The 27,495-nt window shown below is 39.9% G+C and overlaps 1 protein-coding gene across 3 annotated transcripts; it reads right to left on the reverse strand.

Moving 5' to 3' along the window:
- Window positions 1-366: 366 nt before the first annotated feature.
- Window positions 367-27,495, reverse strand: il6st (interleukin 6 cytokine family signal transduce). 3 transcript variants are annotated; one of them, XM_046375132.1, is made up of 16 exons: window positions 27,058-27,484; window positions 26,555-26,629; window positions 24,427-24,729; window positions 23,938-24,085; window positions 19,465-19,619; window positions 19,104-19,258; window positions 18,650-18,806; window positions 18,207-18,289; window positions 12,234-12,498; window positions 11,043-11,213; window positions 8,245-8,346; window positions 7,379-7,525; window positions 7,095-7,235; window positions 6,532-6,628; window positions 4,853-4,934; window positions 367-2,232 (listed from the first exon to the last, which is right to left on the reverse strand). In XM_046375132.1, the coding sequence occupies exons 2-16, from the start codon at window positions 26,619-26,621 to the stop codon at window positions 1,600-1,602; spliced, it is 2,706 nt and encodes a 901-aa protein (XP_046231088.1). In that variant the 5' UTR covers window positions 26,622-26,629; window positions 27,058-27,484; the 3' UTR covers window positions 367-1,599. The 3 variants fall into 3 exon arrangements, with proteins under 3 accessions (XP_046231088.1, XP_046231087.1, XP_046231089.1); XM_046375131.1 differs by having other exon boundaries at window positions 26,555-26,633; window positions 27,058-27,480; XM_046375133.1 differs by lacking the exon at window positions 24,427-24,729 and having other exon boundaries at window positions 26,555-26,633; window positions 27,058-27,495.

Genomic DNA, 27,495 nt, shown 5'->3' on the forward strand with positions numbered 1-27,495 from the left:
CTTAGTTGTTTATTTATTAGTTGGTACAGCTAATATAATAAGATAGGATAAGATTTCCTTTATTGTCCCACAATGGGGAAATTCACAATAATGAAAAGAAATACTGTACTGTTACAGTCAATTAACCACAATCTAGAAAAAACTTTCTTGTGTCTGAACTCTACAAACATGGAATAACAACAGAAATTATGCAACTACCACCACTGCCATGAAAAGTATCTGTAACATTTGAGTGTTGCTTCAAATGTGCAATGTGTTCATCATTTCCCATTGACACTATCAGTAGTTGGTCCATTTCATCATGAGAAAAAACAAGTTACCATTCTGTCAAGTTTAATTAGAAAACACACCTGAAACCAAAAAGAGTAACTGCATTTGGAAATATTTATTGCATAGTTAATAATTTCATAATGATAACCATTTACAGCAACCTAACACAGGGAAAGGTTTAAGCTTTCTTGGCACATGGCAGTTCACATCAAAATACCATGCTGAATACATTAACAATACTACATTAAGTCAGCAATTCCTCCGTCTTCAATGTAACATGACACATGACCCATGGATGTTGTACACTGAAACACTGCAGGCAAGCAGAGTTTTTTCTTGACATGTATTTTCCTTGAAATGCTTTTTGTCCAGAAGAACTCTGCATTCTGTTAGAAGCTGTCAGAAAGTATATGGATTTTTCACCAGCTGGACATATGCTGACGATAAAGATCAAATTGATGTTAGAGGAAAGTGACATACTAGGTCCATGTCATTCTCAATGATCGCATCAGAGGGTTATCAGAGTAACAAGCAGAAGACCATAACTGTTTAGAAATTCGAGATTGGTAAACAATCTAGGAACACTGAGTGTTTACTCTGTCACTGCTGGCTGGACCAAAATCACTTTTACTTTTAGAAATGAAATAAACATGAAAGAAAGATGAAAGACCTTACATCCATAAATAAAGTAGTGCCTGGACCAGTAATAAACTGTATATCACGAATATATTTATTAGAATTTTCTATTTTTTTAGCTTACTTATCAAAGTAAACTGTTTTTGCTGAACATGCACTGGAGTATTTACACGTCAGTTTGAACTTTGTTACTGTACTGCATATACTTCAGCTGAAAATAGACTCAATGTATAATAAATGACCATGGCTGGGCATGGTACTGTCACATCCCTGCAGAGGTAAATCCTCAGGATGGCGCTACACCAAGAGATTACCCACAAAGAATAAGAAGCACAAATCAAAGGTGCAGAATCCTGGTGCAGAGAACATCATTCATCAAACATGGCTTCACACTTGTGCAATGTTTAGAAAAAATACATTTTGAAATGCGACATGGAACTGTGCAGATCAAAATGTTCTCATACATGAGTTGAGTATGTTTTGGACATTATTTTAATGTTAAGATATGGCTGCACAATTTTTCCATGTAAGTGCAAAGCTAGCAAACTACTGCAACAGGCTCTAATTCACACTGTGCTCTATTTATATTGGATATACTGGTACAGTCTTTCAAACTGCTTGAAATTAACATTTGACATTTACATAGGCACAGAACCATTCGCACAGATAGCACATCTAGGTCTGTCTGTGTTCTTACTGTGGCCTGTAGCCACCCAGCTGAGGCATGTAGCTAGAGACTGGTACTGCAGGCAGCCACTCAGCTGACTGGCTATCTGTAGATGTTGTCAGCTCAGAATCCTCTTGCAGAGGACAAAAGTCCAGAGGCTGCAGCACCTCCTGCTGTTCTGTCTTCAGCTGGTTGAAGTCAGCAGGGTCAGTGCTGTCTTTGTCCAGTGGAGTGCGTGTGAAGCAAGGCTGTTGGGAGAAACACTGAGACTGTCTGCTGCCCTCCTGCAGCAACATGTCTGGGTTCTCCTCAGAATCAAGCAGAGGCTGTGTGGACTCAGATCGTGAAAAAATGGCCTGCTGGGGTTGGGAGCTGGGGGTCTGACCCTTGTAACCATTGGAGGCCACCACTGAGGAGTACTGGATGGTACTGGCAGTGGTGTCAGCGATGTCGACGCCTTCATCACTGTCAGACACACTCTGGCGAGGTGAAGACATGCAGGAGGAGCCACCAATACCGCTGCTGTGCTCCTCAGACAGATACTTGTCCTTCTTCAGAGTTAGACTGGCTTTGTCCTCCTCAAACATGCACTTTCCATCACACAAATCTACATCAAGCACACTGATGCCAGACAGACAGTTCTCCTTTGGTGTCTCTGCCTGCGGCAAATGAAAAGTTGAAAAGAAATGTTTAATGTTTAATAACAATCACACTAAAATCGATTAACATTGGACACTACATATTTATCTGTGGATACTGTCAGTGAACTGAAGGAATGGCTGGCAGAGGCTACTTAAGTGCTGGGTCAGAGAAAACTAGGTGACCTCTCAGAATCACAAGTCCAAGGGTCAGGTTCAATTCCTTCATTGAACACGGTCACTACCAGATAACCCTCAAACTGATGAATTCCTGTACTACTATGTACAGATGTTGGTATAATTGTAGTTTCCTATAAACCAAATAAACAATAGAATACATTAGTAAACTACATGCGTTTTGTAAAAAACGTTAACACTCAAACAGATCACACAGTGGGTCCCTAACACCGCAACTTGTGCAGTACAATAACAGAAAAGGAAAACGGTTAAAAAAACGGATAACTATCATAATGCAAGATGGGAATGATTGTCCTAACACAATCAAACATACAAACAATAGAATTCACTGCACCCAGAATAATTGTTAGCTGTACAGCAGTACTCTGGCACCTGGAGGAAACCCCCTATCTGCATTTGGACACATCTCATCTCATGGCTTTCAAAAATGTTTAGTATATTTTCCTCAACCCACTGTTTAAGGTTGTCAATCTGGGTTCGACAGGCTACCACCTCCACTTTTAAGACTAGACTTAAAACCTTTCTGTTTAGTAAAGCATATAGTTAGCCTCAAACAAAGTGTGTAGGGCTGGTAGGCATAGTTACAGTCGCTTCCTGATATACAGCCACAGGTAGAATAGGTTAATCTTTAAATCTCTATTATAGCTACGCTGCTATAGGCCTATGCTGCCGGGGGACACAAACATGATCCACAGAGCAGTTCCCCCACCTCCTCAACACCACCAACATCTCTGCTCTGCTCTAGATTCTTGTTAAGTTAAAGCTCTTTCGTTATTGTCCATATTAGAGCTCATCTACACACTAAAAACTCACATTACTGTTGTTAAGCACTCGCCTCTATCTTATCACTTTAGTCTTAAGTCGTAAGTTACGCTTGACTATGGCCTCTCCCTCCTTCTCTCCCTCTGCTGCTCTGTCCTGTTCGGTGTGTCAAATGTTTAGCTATTCTTCCACCTCCTTTAGTGATAATGGTATTTGTAGAAACTGTAGCCTGTTGGTTAGGTTGGAGGCGAAGCTTAGCGATTTGGAATGCCGGCTCCGCACCATCGAAACCAAACCGCTAGCCGCAGTTAGCCAAGCCCCGTTGGCCGGTGCGGAGCCACATAGCTTAGCTGTTAGCTCTCCTCTGGCAACTCCCGAGCAGCTGGGAAACCAGGGCCGGTGGGTGACTGTTCGTAGAAGGCATAGTTTCAGACCAAAGCCCACCGAGTGCCACCAGCCACTTAATGTTTCTAATAGGTATTCCCCACTCAGTGACACACCCGCCGAAGAACCAGCTCTGATAATTGGAGACTCTGTTTTGTGAAACGTTAAGCTAGCGAAACCAGCGACCGTAGTCTGCATTCCTGGGGCCTTAGCAGGCGACACTGAATCAAACACTGAATCACCTCCTCTCTGCCCCCCACCCTGGATCCCCTTCAGTTTGCATAGCGCCCAGACAGATCCACAGATGACGCCATAACCTCCCTGCTGCACAAGACACCTTCCCACGTAGACACCAGGATGGGGAACTATGTGAGAGTGCTCATACATAAAGAAAGACAGGGAAGGCTGCTGGCTTGTGTCTGACAATGAGTTCTAGCTAGCTTTACCTTTAGCCACCTGTTCTTTCCTAGCTTCTTCAAACTGAGCATGTTCAGCTGGGTGATGTGAGGTTTTAAGCGTCTGATTAGGTTTGTTCCAAATATTTTCATGGTAGTCAGATTCTGCAACATTTGATTTTGCCTTTGGGGATCAATAAATCTTATCTTAGTCCCCCAGTGTTTACTTTGGCCTCACGTGTCTTATCAATTGCGACCTTTGTTTTTTCTTCACTCACGCTGAAGAACTTGTTAGTGTGTTGCTGGAGCGTTATTGAATGTGCCGCAGAGCGTACTGTCTGTGGCACATGCTTAAAATGGACCGGCTTCAAATCTGAGATACAGGGGACTGACCGGCCGGTCATCGGTCGAGGCCAAGAATGCTGAAAACCAGCTGATTTCGGTCCCTGGCTGGTCAATCGGCGCATCTCTAAAAACGACTATAAAAACAGTAAAAAAAACAAAAAAAGGATCGACTGCCTTCTGATTTTTCCATCAGTGTTGAAAAAATTCAGTGACACAACCCATATCTTCATACTTTAAACTCTGACTAGTAATGCAAAGTCTAAAAATACATTAGGACAGTAGGCTAATGAACTGAGCAGATAAAGTTATCAAATAAATACTCATGTATTGAGTGGCTGAGAGCAAGGTTGCAGTGGTCAGTCCAGGAGTGACTGGGTAGCAGCAGTAATCAAAAGCAGGCTGTAGCTGGAAAACACCACGGAGCTCAAAAATTCTACTTCAGGCAAGCAAGCCTTCTACAGGTTATAGAAGAGTTTAGTATAGTATATTAATATACTGTATATAAATACTGTACAAGTTAGCATCCTCATGAGTGTCAGCGCAAAAGAAGTCCTTACTTTTAAAGGATAATCAGGAGACCAGTTTCCAATGGTGCTGTCTCCGGGGTTTGGAATGCGAGGCCAAAAATTCTCCTTGATCCTGTTAGAGAAGAAACACTGAGGATTATATATACACTAAAGGTTATCAACTTAGAAACTATAATAAAATATAATAATACAGTTTTCATTCACAATATATCTGAGCAATGAGGTTTAGATATTTTCTGGTTTAAACTAAGTCAGACTATGGACAGTGGTGAATAGTACCGTATTTTCCGCACTATAAGGCGCATCTAAAAGCCTTCAGTTTTCTCAAAAGCCGACAGTGCGCCTTATAATCCAATGCGCCTTATCTATGGATCAATATTGGTCAATCGTGGCTACCGTAGTCAGGGGGTGTGGCCGAAGTAACAGATTTAAGCGCCGGTACGGTGAAGAGGAATTCCAGTACAACACCATTTGTGTGTGTGTGTGAAGACCTCCTTGCAAGAGACACGCTTACGACGCCGAGTTCAAGCTGAAGCCTATCAGTCATGCAGTAGAACGTGGGAACAGCAGCAGCGAGATACTTCAACATTAATGAGTCAATGGTGCGTCACCAAGACAGGGAGACAGCGCCGAACGACATACGCCACTATCTGCCATTGGATCGTAAATGCCTGGGCTGAATTATCAGTCTCAACTGTGGTCCGAGCTTTCAGGAAGGCTGGAACCGTCGCTGAACTACCAGACAACAGCAGTGACACTGACTCGGATAATGACGACGTTGACGAGACAGAGCATGTTGGATGCCGTATTCGCCCAACTGTTCAATTCGGACACTGAAGAAGAAGAATTCGAGGGATTCGTGGATGAGGAATGAACCGATAAAGTGAGCTTTACGTGTTTCGTTTGTGTGTTCACAACTGAACAAGTTTGGTCATATTGTGAATATGGACATTAACGTTTGAGCAACGTTGAGTTATTGTTAAATGGTTATTACTTTGCACTATTTCGAGAGTTACTATATTGTTATTGCACTTACGTTTGAGTTACCGTAACGGTATCAGACTCTTTTACGTGTTTACTGAATCGAGGAAAAGTTCCCGTCCACTATGTGATAAAAATGTTGCACTATCTGTTATACCTTGCTGTTGTTAAAAGATAAACTGTGTTGCGAAAATACTACGTCGCCGACATTACCTCGGGAAAAATAATAACACAGCTGTTTATTCATTTTGGGAGTGAACGGAGTTGTCAGAACGCTGGTTTGTATTCTATTAATAAAGTTTGACTGACTTATCTGACTGTTTTGTTGACATTCCCTTTAGCGCAGTTCCATCTAGTGGACGCAAAACGCAACCCGAGCAACTGCTGTAGCTTCTATCCTATGCGCCTTATACTGCGGTGCGCCTTATATATGAAAACAGTTTTAAAATAGGCCATTCATTGAAGGTGCGCCTTATAATCCGGTGCGCCTTATAGTGCGGAAAATACGGTACTACAGACAGTCCAATGGCTTAAAGCAAAGGTATACTACTACTTGGTATGATTGTGATGGAGGGCTTGGAGCTCACAGCTGGTATGAATGGAGTGAGTTGAAAAGCCTGCTGTCTGAGAGAGGAACCCATGAAATGTGCAAATGGGGACCAACTGTTAGTTCAAACTCTGTTCTGAGAGCAGAAATATATGCGGATAGGTGTTTAGGTGTAACTTACACATCTTTCTTGTAGATACAGAGCAGCATGGTCAAAATAACAATAAAGAGAAAGCCAAAGCTCACTCCTACCACGATGCCCTCAATCTCTCCCGTTGCTGGGAAAACACAGAGGATATTTAGATAAGATAACATTTTACCAACAATTCGACAGTACAAGCAACATGGGTAAGTGAAAATATGAACCTGAATTCTAGCATGTCAGACGCTGTTTCACTGACATGTGGTGCCACTGCATGTAAATAAATAGAGCCAGTAAACGTGTGAACAAAGTTCACCTGCACTGCTTGCACTCATCATCATATCTGCACAATTCCTTTCTCCCTGGCTTATACAAAATCCCTTAGGATCAAGAGATTGATTAGATGTTTCACTTAAAGTAGAAGGTTGGCTTTAACTTTTATTTGATATATTTTCTCTGGAGATGCTTGAACAGAAACATTGGTGGCTAAAGCAAACAAATTTAGTTTCACAGTCAAATATCTCTACGGAAAGTGGAAACTGACTTTGGGACATGTTTTAAACACCTAGAACACTTCCTCATGTAGAAAAGGTTATGCTCACCATATTTCAGAGTAGTGAATGAGTGATTAAAGCCTCTGGCTGAGCCTCTGATGGTTGAAGCCCTGATCCAAGTGTCATATTTGGTGTTTCCTGACAATGACTTTAGAGTGTATGAGGTTGTATTAGCCGGCACTGTTATCTCTGAAAATTGGCAAAAGAGCAAATCATCGATTAAGATTGGCAGTTGGGGTATAGTATACGATATTCCTTCAGCGCAATGTTATTAAAAAGCTGCAAATATAAAGAATCTGGCCCATTCAGGAGGTCATATGACAGGTATATACCATGTAGGTTAGTCCCACTTGCATAGAATATTGTGTAATTTGTGATGAAGCCTCTTCGCCTGTCTTTGGGAATCTCCTTCCACACCAGCTCTGCCTCGTTACGTCCTGGTTTACCATTCAGTCTTACAGCTGGTCCTTCCAGCGGAGCTGTAACCACAACAGCAACATCATGCATGCTAATCATAAAACTTTCAAATAAAGCGAACAACTACTGCAACTACTCCAGATTATTTTATAATATATAAATTCTAGGAATTTTTGAATTAGGAAGAGAAAGAAATCAAGAAACTGCCAAAAAGCTGTGGTAGCAGTTTGTAAAATGAATAAACAAACCTCCAGCAAATTGGTAATTTTGGTAAGAGTGTTAATTTATTTTTGATGACAAAAAATATAAATTTTGAATGACCATCACGTTGGTGATGGTGGAACGTGCAAATGGCAGCACATGCTGATACAGTGGCTAGGAACGTGTTTAAACTTTACTACTTTTTTTTATTTTGTGCAGTTATTACCAAAGCATGTGTATTACCACCCAGCAAGAGCAGCTGCAAAAATACTATTGCAATCTGTGCACTTCCTTTCCTTTAGTGTACTATTATTAAGACACAAATCCTGTTGAACAGTTCTAATATCCTTGATGTCCATTATTTCCTGATAATGGACACCTTAAATGGCATTATTCCATTATACCACGGTCACTTACCAAGAAAAAAAAAACAAACATTAAAACCATTAATTTATATTTCCATGTTTGAAAATCTTTTCACAAGCACAGTATTGATACATGTTATTGTTATTATTCAACTGGCATGTACTTCAAAGAACAACGATTTTGGCCTTAGAGTGAGTGAATTATGTTATCTTACCTCCTTGTTCCAGAAATGCTTCTATACTTGCTGGCTTCCCAATCCATCCAGAATATATCGGATACACCGATATATTGTAGCAAACAAACTTCTCAAGGTTGCCTAGACATGACATTGACATCAAGTGTTAAAGAAGTTAGTGCAGTGCTTGGATGTTTACATGGCCTCCAGTATTGCTGCTTGCAGTTTTCTCAAGAACTACATATACAAACTACTTTACACTCAATACTGGACTTCCTTGGGTCCTCAAAAATACATATGCCAAGGGTGAAGTAGATTGGATGAAGAGTTGAAAGAGAGAAATTCAAAGGACAGACTCGGTTGGTGGCTATTCTACGTTTGTAGTTGACTGTTTCATTGAGAACAGTTTCTGCCAGCTTGAATTCATAAGTTTTCACAGTGGCCAAAAAAAGGGAATCCAAAAATCACGGGCTGTCCCCTACTGCAGCCACGATGACAAAAAAAATACTGATCTGCATAGCCAGGCCCTATTCTGTCTCTGGTCTGCTTATTCTGATATCTTACCCTAACCCTAAACAATCATCACTTCCCATGCCTAAACATAACTATTAGTGCTGAACCTAACCAATCCAACCAAGAAGAAGAAGACAACAAGCACTAGCCAATCAGAGTCACCAACTGTAACAACAACTGCAACATCAACCCGCTATGGAGCTCGAAGTATGACGTAGCAGAGTGGGAAAACCGCAATGCACTGTGGGCTTTACAGGCAACTGAAAAGTGTGTTTACGCCGGCTGCATGCGTGACACTGCTCTTGTGTTCTGTTGTTTTAATAAGTTAAAACATGGTGCAAACACGCTGTGTTGTTAACTGTCACAATCGTTCACATGATCGCTTCAGTAAAAAAACGATGGGGTGATTTCTAAAGGGTGGGGAGAGCGTGTAAGCGACAAGCACCTGAACGCGCAGTGTGGCATCCTCAATAAACTGTTACAGAGAGAACTGGCTTTGGCAGACCGTGGATTTAACATTGGGGATGAAGTTGGAAGTTGGATCAGCGGTTAGGGTGTCAGACCCGTAACCGGTGGATCACTGGTTCGATTCCCCGTCCCGGTGTCCATGGCTGAGGTACCCTTGAGCAAGGTACCTAACCCCCACTGCTCCCCGGGCGCTGCACGCGGTCGCCCACTGCCCCGGGTTTGCTGTGTGTGTGTGCACGTCACTTGGGTGGGTTAAATGCAGAGAACAAATTTCGTTGGAGTGAGTTCCCTCCAATGACAAGATATGTCACTTTCCTTTCCTAATGTGTGTGGAGGTGAATAAGATAAGTGCTCCACACTGTATCTTATTCATGTATTTTCAATTTCTGTGGTTTTCTGAAAATAAAATGAATGGCTGTTAATTTTACTCTGCTTATTTTCTATTTATCCAGGAAAATCTCCTTACCTGCTATTTGCTCAAATGGTGACAAACACCAGGACTGTACTTTACAAAGAAAGTTAATCAAACTATGCCTGATGGTGATAAGAAATACTGTAGTTCAGTGGCAGTATATGAAACTATATTGCAACTGCTTTAATTGAGCCATAAGAAGTCCTCTGTGAGACCATGTGCCATTTATTCAAACAATTAATGTCTGATTTAAAGTCTTTTCAGTTTATTCTTGTGCATAGCAGTGACACTGTTAAAGTTCCAGTAACAGTTCAAATAAGGTGCCAACAGCAAAAGACTGTGTACAAACAGATAAATATCACTGCAAATGAGGTAATTCCTAAATTCTTCGCTGGTGTAATAACTAACGCCATTGACAAAACAGAGGACAAGTTCAGCTTTGGACAACCACCTCATTTATACCCATTGTCTAGTTAGCGTGCTCATATGGATCGATTCCACCAATTTTACAATTTTTTTCAAGGAACCAAGCCTTTGGAACAGGGTCCAGCTTGTCTCGGTACGATCCATTTTTCCATGCTCTCTCTCTCTCGCAGCGCCGTATCTAACGAGAAATGACGTAAACAAAAAATTTTTGCCCGCAAAAATGGCAGATCACGAGATCACGTGCCCTTTCGAGCCCCATTGTGTCCTCTTAAAACACTTCCATTGTTGTCTTTCTGTAATTCCAGTCCCTTTCTGCAACGTGCTATGTATATCTGCAGCCCATTTGTGTATTTGGTTGTATTGTGTGTGCTTGCAGCTTGTTCCCTAAATGTTGCAAGTGGTGTCAAACTGATGATGATTTTTTCTTAATTAAACTGTTTATTTACATGTGTTTTCTTAATTTATGGTGGGATGAACTTTCTCAGTCACGATATATACACAAGAGTCAGCCAAAATAATGTATACATACATCAGCAAAAGAAAAACATGCATAAATATTTAATTTGTATAAGTACTTCTACACATATAGATACCTCTTTCGAAGTTTGACCAAATTACGACACCATGTACTGTTGTACGATGTTTTCCCAAAAGATGGCATTAGCCTTTTTTCCTGATATGTGTATATATTATTTTGGCCGACTCTGCATATATTGGCAAACTGCACTGTGCTTCTAGTTATAAATGTTATTAGCACTGTCTCAAAAATGGCTGCAAAATGTCCCTAAATGCTTGGAGGCTGGAACCCTGTACAACTTATTATTAGAATACAAGAAGACCACAATTAGCTTTTCATCCTGAACCAAACTACCAAAAAACTATTTACAGCCACCTGACACATCTACAGGGTGGTTCTAAAGATGTTCTGGGTAAAATATCACTTTAATGGCCTGTTGAACTCTTAACAAAATCCATTCATATACTTTTTATTCTAAATTGCTTAAAAGAAAGTGATTACCTTTAATGACTGTGTGTCTGGTGCTTCTGTTTTCCCTCTGCCAGTCTGTCTGACCATCACTGACCCATTCCACCACATATTCTGACACAGCTTTACTGTGGTGGAATTTCCATTCCAGCCACAGCTGTCCTCCTTGGGACCACACCTTCATCTCTTCCACTGGGGGGAGCTCTGTAAGACACACAAAAAACAGACCCCAATTCATATTGTTGATGTATTTCTAATTTAACTGATATTTTTTTTCTTTTCTTCAGTAAGTTGCTTCTCACCCATCTAGTCCTGACTTAGACTAGAGTTTATTTATTCAGTATTTGTATTTGCATCTCCATTTTAAGTGAGTCAAGGATGTCACATATGATGCAAATGTAGTGGGTTTAAATTTTAATTTACTACAGCTTGGATACTAGTGGCTTGCAAACACATGAGAAATTTCTAAAACCTGTGCATGAAAGGTACACGTAGTTTGTGGTGAAACAGGCTGTAACATGAGCACTGGTAGAATCCATGAAAAGACCTTACCCACAGCAGACATTATGCTTCCAGTGTGGGTCCTTAGCATCTTGAACTTGGAAAGTTAAACTCCAGAACAACAAAACACACTATGCTCAGTTTGTAAATGGAACACTGTTCTTGCTGATATCAGCAGCTTAGCTGGGCTCTGGTGATTAGACTTATAAACTGCACAGCTGTTGTGTGACAACTTTTCTCAACTTAACTGGGCGTCTGTTTGCAACTCACCCCCGGGAGTTAGCAGTTACTTGGACCGCAGTGCAAACTGAACAGAACACAACAGTTGTGTGAGTGTTTTTGCAGCACATGTCTACATAGACTCTAAAAATCCTGGATTATTAAAATTTCCTAACTAGCTCAGTTTGAAGAATCAATTAAGTTGGAGTACTAAATTGGATTCAGGGGTCTTTTTGTCTTATTTGGTGATGCTTTTTCAAATGAAAAGCTAATTCCTCCTGCTACACTACTGTATGTCAACCAACTAACCAGGATGTATTTACACTAAGTTTAGACTGCTGGAATTATGGCTTTTAACATGAAAAAGACTATCAGTTAAAAAAGTTTTCACAGTAGCTGGGATGAGCCAGCAATGACCGCCGTCACATGCAGTGGTTCAGGTTAAACAATGCAGGTGTGCCTTTAGAGTATGGTCTGTAGCTCAGAGTCACCATGACCACCTACCATGTGCTTTTTCCGAGATGACTAACGATGCCTCAGCAGATTTCCCCACAGAATTGATGGCAGTGACATACACTTCAATGGATTTGGTGTCAGCCAGGTGAATCTCTTTAAGTTCGGTGATCTCCCGTTGGGCTGAGCTGCTGTCTGCCTCCGACCTGTTGACTGGAATACTCTCCCAACCCAAACTTCCGTTCTTGACTTTGGTGTTCGGGTTTTGAATCTTTATGTCAAATTTAATAATCCTCCCGTTAGCAAACAAAGGATCCTGGAAGGGCAAAATCACAAACTGTATTCAGCATCCACTCACCAAGCATGTCATTGCAAATCATTGTACTGGAATTCCAGTCAGCTGTTTTTTAATCTCCTCTCCTGTTCCTTGAATAATGACCAGAACTGGTTTTATTGAACATACTTTGGCCTTCTGGATATAAAATGCAATCACTTGTGCATTTTAATATATTACACATCTATGTGAAATTTTGTCATAATTAGCACAAGAACGCACGAGTTGAGGCAAAAAAAAACTTGTTTAGTGAGGAAGTCACAATGAACTTTGACCCTAGTATTGTAATTCAAACTTCATTTTTAAGTCCAAGTCGATGTCAGTGCCAAACAAGAAATTTTCTCAAAGAGTTCCTGATAAATTGCATTCATGTGCTTAATTTGATGCAGAGCTTCTTGTAATAAACTTTTTATGCAAGTAAGACCATGTCAGCAGAGATCTATTTCAACATCTTCACATCATCGCTATCCAACATACTATAACAGTCAAGAGATTTTATGTTAAAAGAGAAATACAGTCACACTTATAAAAATATGCCAAAAGGTAAAATGTTTTTAATACAATAACATACAAACTGAAACAATGACATAAACTAAAATATTGTGTGATCTGTTTGATACTATTAACCGACTTGTTAATCCTCCTCCTCCTGCCACACCAATATCTTCATCTGAGGATTGCGATAACTTCTTATCCTTTTTAAAAAATAAGATAAAGACATAATAAGATAATGGCTTGAGGTCCCCATTTTCACCACTCGCTTTACCTCCCTCCAAACCCCAGTGCACACCCAGCAGTCACTAGAACTGGGTTAAGAATTTAAATGACACTCTTCTTACAAAACTCCGAAAATCTGTTCTCCCTACTATGTGTCCGTAATTTCTCCCCATTGTCAACTATTCACTCACTTCTGGAATAGTAACTAACTATTTTAAAATTGCCAGTGTTCAGCCACTCTATCCATCAAAACTAGAAAATGACATGCCAATCTCACAATTGCCATTACTATCCAAAGTCCTGGAAAAAATAATTACAGAAAACTCCTTCAGCACATCAAAGCTCACTCCACCAGCATAGCACTGAGACTGCTTTACTAAGGGTTACAAACGACATACTCGTGTGCTGACAAAGGCGAATATACCACCCTCATCCTCCTTGAATTGACTGCTGCCTTTGACACCATCAATCATGCCGTCCTATTAGACAGACTGCAAAACTGGGTAGGCATCTCTGGTACAGCCTTAAAAGAGTTTCAGTCCTACTTGGAAAACAGATACTTCAATGTGTATGTTAATAATCTTCAGCTTCTCTGCTATGCGGAGTACCAGAGGGATCAGTTTTGGGACCTATCCTGTTCTCCTCATACACGCTTCCCCCGGATCAGGGAGACTCAAAATGTGTCATATCACTGCTATGTCGACGACACACAGATCTATTTCACTGCCAAACCCAATAACCTAAATCAACTTTCCACTCTCCATGACTCCCGGGCTACGATCAAAGATTGGATGTCACTAAACTTTCTCCATCTCAATCGTGAAAAAATTGATGTACTTGTAATTGGACCAGATAATTTTGCCACTGCTGTTAATCAATTTCTTGGACCACTACAACCCACTTAAACCCACTGCAAAAACTCTTGGTATCTTCTTTGACTCTTCCATGATTTCAACCATCAGGTCACTAAGCTTGTACAGTCCTGTTTTCTTCAATTAAGAAATATTGCTAAAATCAGAAATGTTTTATCACCATCACATCTCAGCCTTTTGATACACATCTTCTTTTTTCTGCCATTTGGACTACTGCAACTCCCTTTATACCTAATAGGGTTCTACATAACCTTGGCTAGTTATATCTCTGACCTTTTGGTACCATATTCTACCTTTTGACCACTCTGTTCATCAAATCTTGGCCTCTTATCTTATAAGACAAAAGGTGATCGTGCCTTCAATATGCTAGCCCCAACTCTCTGGAACATGCTCCCCCATTCCATTAGATCCACTGACTCTGTCAACAGTTTTAAGAAGTTTAGATATTTTTTCATCTTCCCTCCAGTCTAACCCTGAATATTCTGTGCAATACACACCCAGTATAAAATCAGAAATGGTGGAAAGATTTCCTGACTGGGATGTGTTTAGGACTGCTACCAACAGCTTGGATGATTACACAGAGGCTGTGATATCACACATCAGCTTCTGTGAGGATTGCTGTGTACCATCACGCACCAGGGCAAGCTACTACCGTAAATTTGAAAAACAACGGGATAGTCCTGCAATCCTGCAATCCCTCTCAACTAGGGCTGGGTATCAATCAAAACTTTTCCAATACCGATACCTTCACTTTGACACCGGTTCCTTAACGATACTTTTTTCTATACCAATTTAATAATATCAATTCTAACAAAAAGAAGATTACATTATACATTACAGTACAAATCTTTAGTTTTATTTTTCAGCTTTGGTATTTCGCCACTCCAAGCGGTTTTCTTACAGAAAAAATAAACAACGAATAATTTCCAGTGCAGTTGCAAAGGTGGAGATTTTGAATCAGGCCGCTCGGTACGGTGGCCGACAAGTACAAACGCGCTGCATATACAGACAGGTGTTGCAAATATAGAAGCACACTACATATAAGAAACAGATGCAGAAAGAAAAGCCGCACATCCAGTCATACAACGGAAGTGCTCCAGGCCTCTAGGGGCAGTGCTGAGCTTCCACCCAAGAGACAGACAACAGGCGTGTCAATGTCAAAGAAAAAGAAAAAACAGAATATGTAGTATATACGTAGCGCGTTTCTGTATATGCAGCCCATTTGTACTTGTAGGCCACTGTACGCTTGAGCTTTGTAACGTCCACAGGCGGACTTGAATGCTGAGAGGAGGAAGGATGCGGTCCGCTGCGGACCGTCCGCTCTTCTTGCTGTCAAACACTGAGCAACTTTCTGCTCTGAACTTGATTGCGTGCATGGTCAGATGCTTCACCAAATTAGCCGTGTTTTTTTAACCGGTTCAACGACACACACACAACTACAGTTTCCAACACAGATGCACGTGAACCGCGTCTGCATGCCGCAATAACAGGTAACGTTACAGCTAATCGCCGACAGCATGATCAGGTCTTGATCACGTGATTAACCTCTGGGTACCGAAACTTGGCACCGAAAGACGAGGCATATTTCGATACTTGCACCATAAAAGAACCGAAGTTCTGTACCCAGTCCTACTCTCGACACCTTCAAACAAATCCTCCATCACATCACCTTCACCTCCCTCACCACTGACTCTCTACAGCTGCCCACTCCAGAGACGCACTCTCCCTCCACCACACAGTCTCTCAACAACCTTTTAAAATAGACAGAAACCCCTGCATCTGGGCTGAACTCCGTCTCTCCATCCACACTGAAGCACTGTGCCAATCAGCTTCAGTGTCCAACATCCTTAACACATCACTAGGGATATGTCACGTGCCAGGCTGCTTCAAGAAACCATCATCCCAAGCCCCAAAAAAACACAAGGACCACAGGACTTAATGACTACAAACATGTTGTCCTGACTTGGCCAGCCTGTACAACATCCATTGCACGTCTGCCCGTCCTGGGTGAGGGATCCCTCCTCTGTTGCTCACCCTGAAGCTTCTTCCATTTTTTCCTGTTAAAGGTTTTTCTGGGAGTTTTTCCTTAGTTGATGTGAGGGTCGAATGGCAGAGGATGTTGCTGATGTTATGTTAAGCCCTTTGAGACAAACTGCTTGTAAAAAGGGGTTTTACAAATAAAGTTGACTTGACTTGACTTGTGCGGTCATAAAGTCTTTTGAGGGCCTTGTTTTGTTCCCCTCTCAAGACCCTCACAGACCCCTTCCAAAACCCCCTGCAGTTTGTCTACAGAGCCTACAACTCTGCAGATGATGCTGTGAATATGGCCCTCTACTTCATCCTCCAGCACCTAGATTCCCCAGGATCCTATGAGAGGATCCTGTTTGTGGAGTTTCGTTCAGCTTTCAACACAATCATCCCAGCTCTACTAAATGAAAAGCTTTCCCAGCAGAATGTGCCAGACTCTACCTGCAGATGGATCACAGACTTCATGTCTGACAGGAAGCAGCACGCGAGGCTGGGAAAACTCATCTCTGACACTTGGACCATCAGCACCGGTTCCTCTTAAGGCTGTGTTCTTTCCCCTGTACTATTTTCAGTGTACATCAACACACCAGTGTGTCAAGCTCCTTAAGTTTTGAGGACACCACCACCCTCATCAGGCTCATCTCAGAGGAGGAGTCCGACTACAGATGGGAGATTAACCATCTGGTGACAGGGTGACAGGAGGGCAAGAAAGATTGCAGTTGGCCTTTCTTGCCGTGGACATGGACTTCTTGAGCCACTCCCCACTGGCTGTGGTCCATCAGGACCAAAACCTCACATCACGAGAACAGCTTCTTCCCCTCTGCAACCAGCCTCATCAACAAGGCACAGTTCCTATCCACAGACTCTTACCCTCCTGTACAGACATTACATTACATTTAACATGTATTCAACGTTTCAGTTATACACTACATTAATGTTCACTCCAGAGCTTTCAGGTTTTTTCTTTCAATACTGTGAACACTGCCGGATAATTTTTTGTACTACCTGTACAGCTCTTCCAGTCATTTCACTGCACGTACTGTTTTTTTTAGACTTTCAGTAAGATTTTAGCACGCTTTTCTTATTCTAAAAATATTGTAACTGTAATTCTAATTCTGCATTTAAATTTTGTATTTGCACCTTGTGTCAAGACAAATTACTTGCATGTGTAAACACATGTGGCAATAAAACTGATTCTGATTCCGATTCCAAACGAATCTGCAAGTTTTGATGTATAGTAGTGCTATCCATGGACTTAAAGGGGACATATTATACCACTTTTTAATCAAATATTACAATTCCCTGTGGTCTCAGAAAATGTTATTTGATGACAATATTATTTGGTCAAAATATGTATACTATATAAATAAATGAACTGAACTGAATTCAACACAGCTTTCCCCACAAGCTGTGTGGTGTTGAGAGTCCAGGTGAGGTCCTAGCTGATGTGGAGTCCCAGATATTTAAAGCTGTTCAAATATTTCACATTTCACAGTGGCAGTACTCCAAATACGTACATATATGTGTACAAGCACTGAAAAGGCCAGTTTTTCATAATATGTCCGCTTTAAAGCTTTGAATAAGCTTTCCCGTTCTTGTCTGTCTACACTGTTTTTGATTTTATCACATTATATTACAGTATGGAATTTTGGTCAGATCAGCAGTAATGCCTTTCTAAATCTGAATCACAAGGCTGCAAAAGCCAATTTCTGCCAGGAAAAGAAATAAACGCTAATCATGTGGAATTCACTTGACAATGGATATAAACTGAGATAATTAAATTCTTCATTATAATACAACATCCATGCTGTGGCCTAGTACAAGTGTGATCACACCAGAGTGACTGTTGTACTTTTACAGAATTTATAGACTGCAATGTGACTTTTACTGAATCCTGCAACAAATCTTTTAACCGCAAGCAGTTAGATCAAGCATTGGATTCTATACATTGTCCTAACAAGAATGATTTATTTTCAAATGTTTTTGTTTTGGTGTTTCCAATGCAAACAGCAATATTAGTATTATTAGCTGTAATTATTTTGTGTTTAACTAGATGTGGTGGGGGGAATTTACCTTACAAATTAGCCGAACTCGTCGTTCATTTACGTGGTCACCTTCAGCAATGATTTTCCATAAATCTGGTTTACTTGTTGGTCCTAGGCCAAAGAAAAGGAAACAAATTATTTTGTTTACCAAAATAACAAAGGCAAAGACTTTCTATCTTACAAACCAACAACGCAGCAATGAAATGATCAATGAGGGAAGATTCACAGATCCATCCAGTAAATGTTTTGGTTTTTTGTCTTACTTTGGAGAGATCAATGAGGTTGTACAAGTTTTCTCGCCTGTACATGCTGTGGCAGTCAAGCAATTTGGTGCTTTCTTTGAAAACTACAAATGATCTTTCAGTGCTGACAGTCTAATCTGATATCAGTGCTTTAAGCTTCAACTGAGTGCATATGGGTGCAAGAGTGTACTTATTGAGAGTAGTCAGCATAGGCAGCCATAAAACTCACGGTCCTCTGGTGTTCTCTTGGTAGCATTGGTACTCCAGTCGCTCCAGTAACCATCTCCAGCATTTCTACAGCGCACCTGAACGATATAAACTGTGTATGGCTGAAGTTTCTGTAGTCTAAAGGACTGTATGTACTTGGCAGTGTCCACAAGAGGTACCTAAAGGAAAATAAACACACCTCTTTTACAGAAAAGAAAAATAGCAGATGTGTCAATTGATCAGACATTTAGCTGTCCCTGACAAATGTATGAATTACAAATGTGGCATGGCAATGATAAAATATTTATTAAGATATTTTATTAAAAGCGTCAATCTGTTTGTGGCACAAGAGGAAAGGCCAGAGGATAATCAAAATCAACAGAATTCAGTTTCTGGGGACAAGACTTTCTGCAATGATGATCATACACGTTATGACAATTTGCTGTGAGTGGTAAAATAAGACATAAAATACTTACATAAGTCCAACTATGAGATCCATTTGGGCAGAACCTGATTTGATATTTTAATCTCATATATTCTTCAGCAATAGGATGAATCCAGTTTATAAGTAGGGAAGTGGGAAAACTCTTCTCTGAAATTACTTTGATGTCTGATGGAGGGTTTGTTTTCACTGCAATAAAAAAAGACACAACAAGGTTCAACAACATCAATCACCATTAATGCATTAACACACTGGAATCAAATTTCAGCAAAACCAGCACTGACTATGATATTCACGTTAATACATTTTCTTTACACCAGACTTAGAATAGATCACAACAAGTCAACATAAAGATGGCCCTTCTGTGCAAACTTTATTCATAGAGTTTAACTTACCAAACCAGTCAGCCTCTTCCTTCAGATGGTCAGATTCGATTTTTCCCAACTTATTGTGTGCCTCAACCCAAAACTCCAGTGTAATATGATGGGGGAAAATGTTCAGAATCACCTCGGCTGTGTTTCCATATGTCGAGTTTTCAAAGGTCTCACCGCTGTTGACAAAAGATTTAAATACCATTCAGAAAAGGTTAACAGCAAAGCCAACACAGTAACACATACACCTGGAATTCTTCCAATTTACACAGTGTCACCACTACTTTTCAAGACAACAGATTTAATTCTATTTATCTGTGGTGGAGTGGTGTCTGTTCTGACAGGTGACCAGTCCAGGGTGAAGTCATGGATGAATTCTAAGAAGACTTTTGTCAGTGCTCTGCTCGAATCTGGACTTTGAGTGTATGTTGCACATTTCTCTCTTCCATCATGTTTCACATCTTAAGTCCTCCACCTGCTGAAATGGTACAATCATCTCTCTATCATAAGGTGATTTTAATTTGAAACAACAACATTAAGTGTTGGGTTGCACTTATAGTGGCTTTAAGACATGGTCATATTACATTGTGTCTTATGAAGTAGAGTCCAAACAGTCACCTGTTTAATCAATTTTATCAGGCCAAGTTACCCTGGTAATCACAGTTGCCTATAACTGTAACAAATTGTACTGCTCAAGGAAATTTTCCAAGAAATTATTAAGATTGTGAAAAACAGTATATAGACAAAATCCGGACACAACTCTCTATGGGGCGGTAATTCAAAGGTTGGGCTAGGTCCCTTACTTCAAGTGAAATCTTAATGCTTCAGCATACAAAGCATTTTGGACAATGCCATGCTAAACGCGAAACACGGATTTAGGTCCTTGTCTGTTCCAGCATGACTGTGCCCCAGTGCACAAAGGACCATACACACAATGGTTGAATGAAGTTGGTCTGAAAAACTTGATGGCCCACACAGAGCCCTGACCTTCAAACCCATCAAACACCTTTGGGATGAAGTGGAACTATGACTGCAAGGCTGGCCTTTTCATCCAACATTGGTGCCCGAACTCACTACTGCTCTCCTGCATAAATGTTACAGCTGCAAAGCTGTATATCTATTCAGAATGCAAAGTCATTTAAGTCTCTGTTGGTGTAACAGTCATGTGACCCAATACTTTTGTCTATATAGCGTATATCTGTATTGGTATTTATGTTCTTTGACATGCTCCAAACGGAAAAGTTCTACTGCATACATTGTGATTAGCAGAGATGACATTCATCCCACTTTGGACGGAGCAGCTCTCATATCTTGAAATCTGACTGAGTTTCTTAATAAGCTAAAACCATAATAACCCAGAGTTGAGACCAGGAGGCAGAGATGCAGTACTACACGCCTCTCTGCACTTCCATTACAACAGTTATCCACCTCAAATCCCACAGAGACTGTATTAATCCCCGACCACCTAAATCAATTACATCAAATTAGTTTTACATAAAAACAAATCAAACAAACAGAAGAATTAAATGATTATGATCAGATTATGATACAGATTTATTTTGGGAACTAAATTCTGGCTCCATCCCGAAGAATATGTTAGTATAAATGAATTCACTCCCCACTGTCACATTAATACTCACATACCTTGCAATACCAGCCAAAGAGGCAGAGTTACAGCCATTTTCGACTTGAGCCTATCAATCGATCCAAAGCCTAAACTCAATTACAAATTATTTGAAAGCCTTATTTTCAGCTTTTCACACCCCACTTGCAAAACAGTGCAGCCAATTTTAATTGTTAAAAAGTTGTTAAAGTAACAGTTTAAGTAATTATTGTGGGTGATTTCAGTATTTATGTAAACAATGACAATGATAGCCTTTGTACAGCAATTATCTCTCCATTAGATTCAACTGGCTTCTGTCAATGTGTACAGGCCCACTCAGTGTTTTAATCATACTCTGGACCTTGCTCTGACATATGGCATTGAAATTAAACATTTAACAGTCTTTCCACAAAATTCTCTTTTATCTGACCATTGTTTACTAACTTTTGAAATTTTATTGCTCGATTACAAACCACTAGGAAAACATTTCAACACTATATGTGTGTCTCATAGCACTGTGGCAAAATTTAAGGAAGTAATTCCAATGGCATTTACTTAAGTATCATGTCTAAGTATAACTGAACAAGCTGATACCAAGGAAGAATTTCATGCCAACTACAGTCCTTCTCAAACTGATATATTTTTTGAGAGTGCTCCAACATCACTGAAAATGACACGACTCTATTAAGCCCCTAAAAAAGAAAACCATAAGGCAAAAGAGATTAGCACCATGGTATAACTCTAACATCCATAAATTAAAGCAGAACACACACTAACTAAACGAGAACAACCCCAGGTTTCTCCATAGTGCCATCAAGCCTTGTATTCCTGAAACCCTAAGTAGTAATGATTATTTTCCACCATGAGAAAGGGTTACTTGTGGTTCCTAGAGCCTCCAAAAGTAGAACAGGAGCTCATCTCCTGTGGAAACATCTTCCACTTTCAGCCTGGGAGGCAGACACCCTCTCTACATTCAAGAACAGACTTAAAACTTTCCTTTTTGATAAAGCTTATAGTTAGGTCCCTAACTATAAGCTTAGGCTAGGCCCTAGTTATGCTGCTACAGGCTTAGACTGCCAGGGGTACGTCCCATGATGCACTGCACTTCTCTCTTCTCCTCTAATTCTCCTTCTGTATTTATGTCCCACTAATGCATATCACTGACTTGACTTCTTTCCCAAAGTATTTGTGTTTCCTCGTCTCATGGGTTTCCATGGGTCGTGTCTGAATCTTATGCTTTGGTCCTGCTTTATAATGACTATCATTACCATTTGGCCAAATTTCTACACCAGTACTATCATCACTATTATTACTACTACACATTACTAATATTAAAATACTTTCAACTCCAGCCAGTTTGACTTGATTCCACCATGCTGAAATGACCTAAAACAGAAATGTTGCCAAAAATAACAAAAATAACAGACTGACTAGGGATGGGACTCAAGAACCGGTTCCGACTCAGAACCAGTTCCAACTGATTGATTCCATCGGATTGGTACACCTCGTACACGTTATCAATTCTTCTTAACAATTCTCTCATTTCCTTGCACGGCGTTTTCTGGTTGTCTCAAAATTTTGCGTCATAGTAATCGACATGTGTAATCAGTGCAATGCTGTAATTTCGTGTAAGGGTGCAAATACCAGCAACATGCTAAAACATTTGTCTACCCATCTGACTATTTTTCTATAGAGGACTTGTGTGTCCATTGTTACTAGGGGCTGGGTACCGAACTTCGGTTCTTTTATGGCACCGACCGAAATATTTCGGTAATACCGAGGATCAAAATATGCCTCGTCTTTTGGTGCCAAGTTTCGGTACCCTGAGGTAAACCACGTGACCAAGACTTGATCATGCTGCCGGCAACCGGCTGTAAAATTTGAATGTGACATGTGAATGCGGCATGCAGACGGGGTTCACATGTATCTGTGTTGGAAACTGTAGTTGTGTGTGTGTCGTCGAACTGATTAAAAAAATGCCACTGAGGTCAAAAGTGTGGCTCCATTTTAGCAAGATTGATGCCAACAGTGCACGATACAATATATGCAAAAAAGTCATTGTTGCTAACACCTGACCGTGCACAGAATCAATTTCAGAACAGAAAGTTGCTCCGTGTTTGACTGCAAGAAGAGTGGGCGGCAGCCTTCCTCCTCTCAGCATTCAAGTCCACCTGCGGACGTTACAAAGCCCCAGCGGCCTGATTCAAAATCTCTACCACTGGACTCCGCTTCATCTGAGAGTATCGAGGACGGCGCGGTGTGTGGGACTATTAGACACTGACCTGTCACTTGTTTGCAGCTGTGCTTTTGCACGGGAAATTATTCATTGTTTATTTTTCTGTAAGAAAACTGCTTGGAGTGGAAAAATACCAAAACTGAAAACTCAAGATTTGTACTGTAATGTGTAATGTAATTTTCTTTATTTTAGAATTTATATTATAAAATTGGTATCGAAAAAAGTATCATTCAGGAACTGGTATCGAAGTGAAAGTATCGGTATTGGTTTCATTTAAGTTTTAAGAAAAGGAGTGTTAAGCTGTCATTTATCATGTTCAAGTGTTAAATGTCTATTCCTGTTTTTATTACTTATTGTATCAGTCTAATTTATGTAGACTATATTTTCTTTCTACACTATATCTTGTCAGGGCTGCGTTCAGTATGTTCGAGTTGAATATGTTCATAACATAATTTTGGGGAAAAAATAAAATGGTTGCTTTTGGTGCAGAAGACTGTGTAGAACTCCTTTGTGTCATTCAATGGAATCGATAAGAGAATTGATAAGGAATTGGATTGATAGGCAGAATCGACATTGGCATTGATATTCATAAAAACGTATCAATTCTCACCCCTAAGACTGACAAAGCTATGATGTAAAGATCAAGTAGTGTACTCACGAGATATTTTCAACCTTCAGTATGTATTCTGTAGGGACATCTGCACTTTGACGTCCCACAACTTCCCACGTACAGCTGAATTTTGGAGAGACCAACATTTCCTCCTGAACTGCCACACAGGACAGATTCACAGGCTTCTCTGGACGATCTGATATTAGGACAAAGAATTTTTTATGCAGACATACAGCAGATATTGAAATATTTGAGAGACAACTCAGAGATGTGAATTTCTCATCAAACATTTTCCTTCTTGTTTTTTAACCAAAGACACTGGAAATATTTCATAAACCAATTACAGTTCCATAAACCTGTGTGTACCCACAACTACAGTGGGTCAGACTTATAACAGGATGTAGGTCTGCACTCTCTAATGGATGTTTACAGCTGACAGTCTGTGCAAAGTTTGCACAGTAGACACAACTAACAGAAATAATTACCAAACAGATACACATGGTTAGAAAACAGTTATATGTTTGGAGGAAAACTTACAGCCTTTAGTAAGGATAATCCCGTGAATAAATTTGCCTTTGTTCAGAACAACATAGGGTGACGCATTCTTGCAGCGGCAAAACAACCATTCAGTGTTTTCACCGGTGATGGGGACAGTGACACTGAGAGCTGATCTGTTGATCCTGGTGTACTGTTCTTTGGGTACAACAGTTTTAGGCAGAGTCCAGTAAAGGTCATCTGCTGTAACTTCAGCTGTGTTGATGATCATGCATGTAGCTGTGAAATTAGTCCCAATTTCCACCACTGGAGACTGTGGGGCTATCACCAAATGGCTGTCATTGTCTGAAGTGCAACAAAACAAGAAAAAAACTGTAATTCAGCTTTTATTACATTCTTCAACCATAATGTAAATGAGCAGAGTGCTTGGATCAGCAACAGTATGTTTTATTTCTCTACGTATTTTTTTACATATTACCCTGACTGCTGAGCCAGCAAATAAGCCATAGTTCCTCCCACAGACTAAGCATTAAACACAACAACCAACAGGAAAATTAGCTATTTGATGAGATTGAACTGTTCAATAAACTTGCTTACTTAAACTTACATCTTCAATGAAGTATGGACACAAGATTAAAATCAATATGAGAACAAAACAAGCATGTCATTACTGTCAGCCAGCGTGTCTCTTCATAATTTGTGTTTCAGTAAACTGACCTTCTGAACAGAGCTGATAAAAACGTTGTGCTTGACAGATGCACACTTTAAAGAAACTGTAGGAATATTTTGTGATACAAGTGTAATACAGAAACTGGAAGGTAGATCACATTTTTGTGATCCTTGATAATGGTTTTTCAAAATCTGCTTAAAATTTTTGTTTGCATGATGATTCATGAAGTGTATAATGTTAATATTTGAGGAAGAGACTGAGTTGCTATGCATCTATATTTGGTTGTGTTTCTCTCATAATAATCATTTTCACTCTTAAATATTTTTGTATTCCTGAGAGCATACATCACACACAACCCCTTTTGACTGAAAATGAGTGCTGTAAAAGTGTATGCCTAAAGGCTGCTGCGTTGAATTTAGCACATTAAACAATAAGAAACCCAGAATACATTTTTTTGTTAATTCCCAAAAGAGCAGAAGGCAGCAAAAGGAGAGATCTCTGCCTTGAGGTCACCTGTCAATAGGTCACTGATATTGTACATCTAGGTAGCAATAGAGACAACATCTAATGTTAAAGTGGAGACAGCAATAACTTCCACATTACACAAAGTTTAGTGTTTACATGACCGTTGAAAGAAATCCTTTAAAATGTTTGACTTTTAATGTGGTGTTTTTGAGGTCTGGAAAGTGGAACATGAAAATGTTAACTGTTAAAAACTGTTAACTACTAAGTACTTTCATAGTTATTTCAATGAAAATCACTATGATAAAAAAAATAAGTTGGAGACAGTCTTTGCTTGCTCTTTCCTTTCGTACAAAATAAAGACAAGTTTGAGCCTCTCCAAGTTTGTTAGTCGTGTTTCTACGCCTGACGGATATGTCTTTTTTTATGTCTATCCTTTGTGTTAGTATAACAGATGACAATGTGACAGGAGGTTGCTGTTTCAGTGAGCCTTGGCTTGAAAATGAAAAATAAAAAACATGGTTGACAAGTAACAAATCACTGAGCAGCCTCTTGTTAAGTGTGCAGATAGGTCAAGCAGCTGTTCACCATGGGACTGTGTAGTTTTCGAGCCATGTAAATTGTACATAGCGGAGATTTTTCCATTAGGCTGACAACTTCAGTTGGCTTTCAGTGCGATAAACTAGCAGGCTAAATTAGCAAAAATTCTGTTTTTTGATTTTGGAGGAGGATTTTATTGGGAGATGAAAGACAATTACTAAAACAATTCAAGATGATTTGTTTTGATTGATACCATTTTTTAAAAAAGGCTCAATGCTTGTTTTGTTCTATCTCAAAAAACAATTTCATATATTTTAAAATAACCGTTTATTTTTGTTTTATTTTTTTGTAATTAGAATTTATTGGCATTTTTTCAAACACGAAACTATTGTGTTTATCATTTAATTTGAAAGTTAAACCTTCATAACAATCCTTCTGTAAAGTGTATTCACAAAACATTCCATTACTGACATAGATAAATATCTAAATGCTACTGACCTGTAGCATTGAGAGCAGAAGCAAGGTAAGCTAACACCAACAGCTGGAGCACTCTTGCAGACACCATGATTACAACTAGCTAGGGAGACAAAAAGAGCATGTCAGATTGGAAAAGGAAATACAGTCAAAACCCTAATAGTCTCTTAAAACGCCTCTGATATGCCTCATTTAGAGTCAGTTATGTCTAAAACATTATAGTTACAACCTTACAAACTTCTCAACTAGTCATGCATAATGCCGAGGGTTGCTGACATACTTGCTACACTTGTCACGATGTCAACTAGCTAATAATAGCTAACGAAAAGTCCACTTTTTTTTTACTTTTACAGAAACACAAAACAAAAGCACGAATAGTTAATGGTATCGTAAAATTAATAATGTATACACTACTCACAGTGTTACGAAATAAATATTTAAGCTAGGTTAGCATGAAGTATACACTGCTATCCCTGCTAACGCCATATTATTTCCTAATAAAAGCAAGAGGTTATTACTGAACTTACCAAACTGGCGTCAATTTTGGTCCCTGTATAAACTTTGCTGGATAAATACAAGTTTTCTGTATGGCTAAAACCTAGTAAATAAAGGCGAAAATCTCCGTGAGCGTCATTTGTTTTACGTCCTGACCAGTGAATCAGGAGTAGGACCACCCACTTCCCGTCAAAGGAAACTTATGTCGCAACATTTTGAGGTGCTGCGCCATACTGAAACGATCTCATACCATACGGATGGACCGAAGTCGCCTTTGTTGAGTGTCGCCCCGACCACTCACAATTTATAGATTTGCTGAAATTCTCGGTACTCAATAGCGTGTAATTAATTGTTACAAACAACGTCTGTCAAACAGTTCTGAGGAATCGAATTTTTCTAGTGTTACTGCGTCGGTTGTAGGCGTTCCCCGCTGTTGTTTTCCAGTATGTCTCCGCCCCTCCCGTTTACGA

The sequence above is a fragment of the Scatophagus argus genome, chromosome 20 (genome assembly GCF_020382885.2).
Source record: "Scatophagus argus isolate fScaArg1 chromosome 20, fScaArg1.pri, whole genome shotgun sequence".
Lineage (NCBI taxonomy): Eukaryota > Metazoa > Chordata > Actinopteri > Scatophagidae > Scatophagus > Scatophagus argus.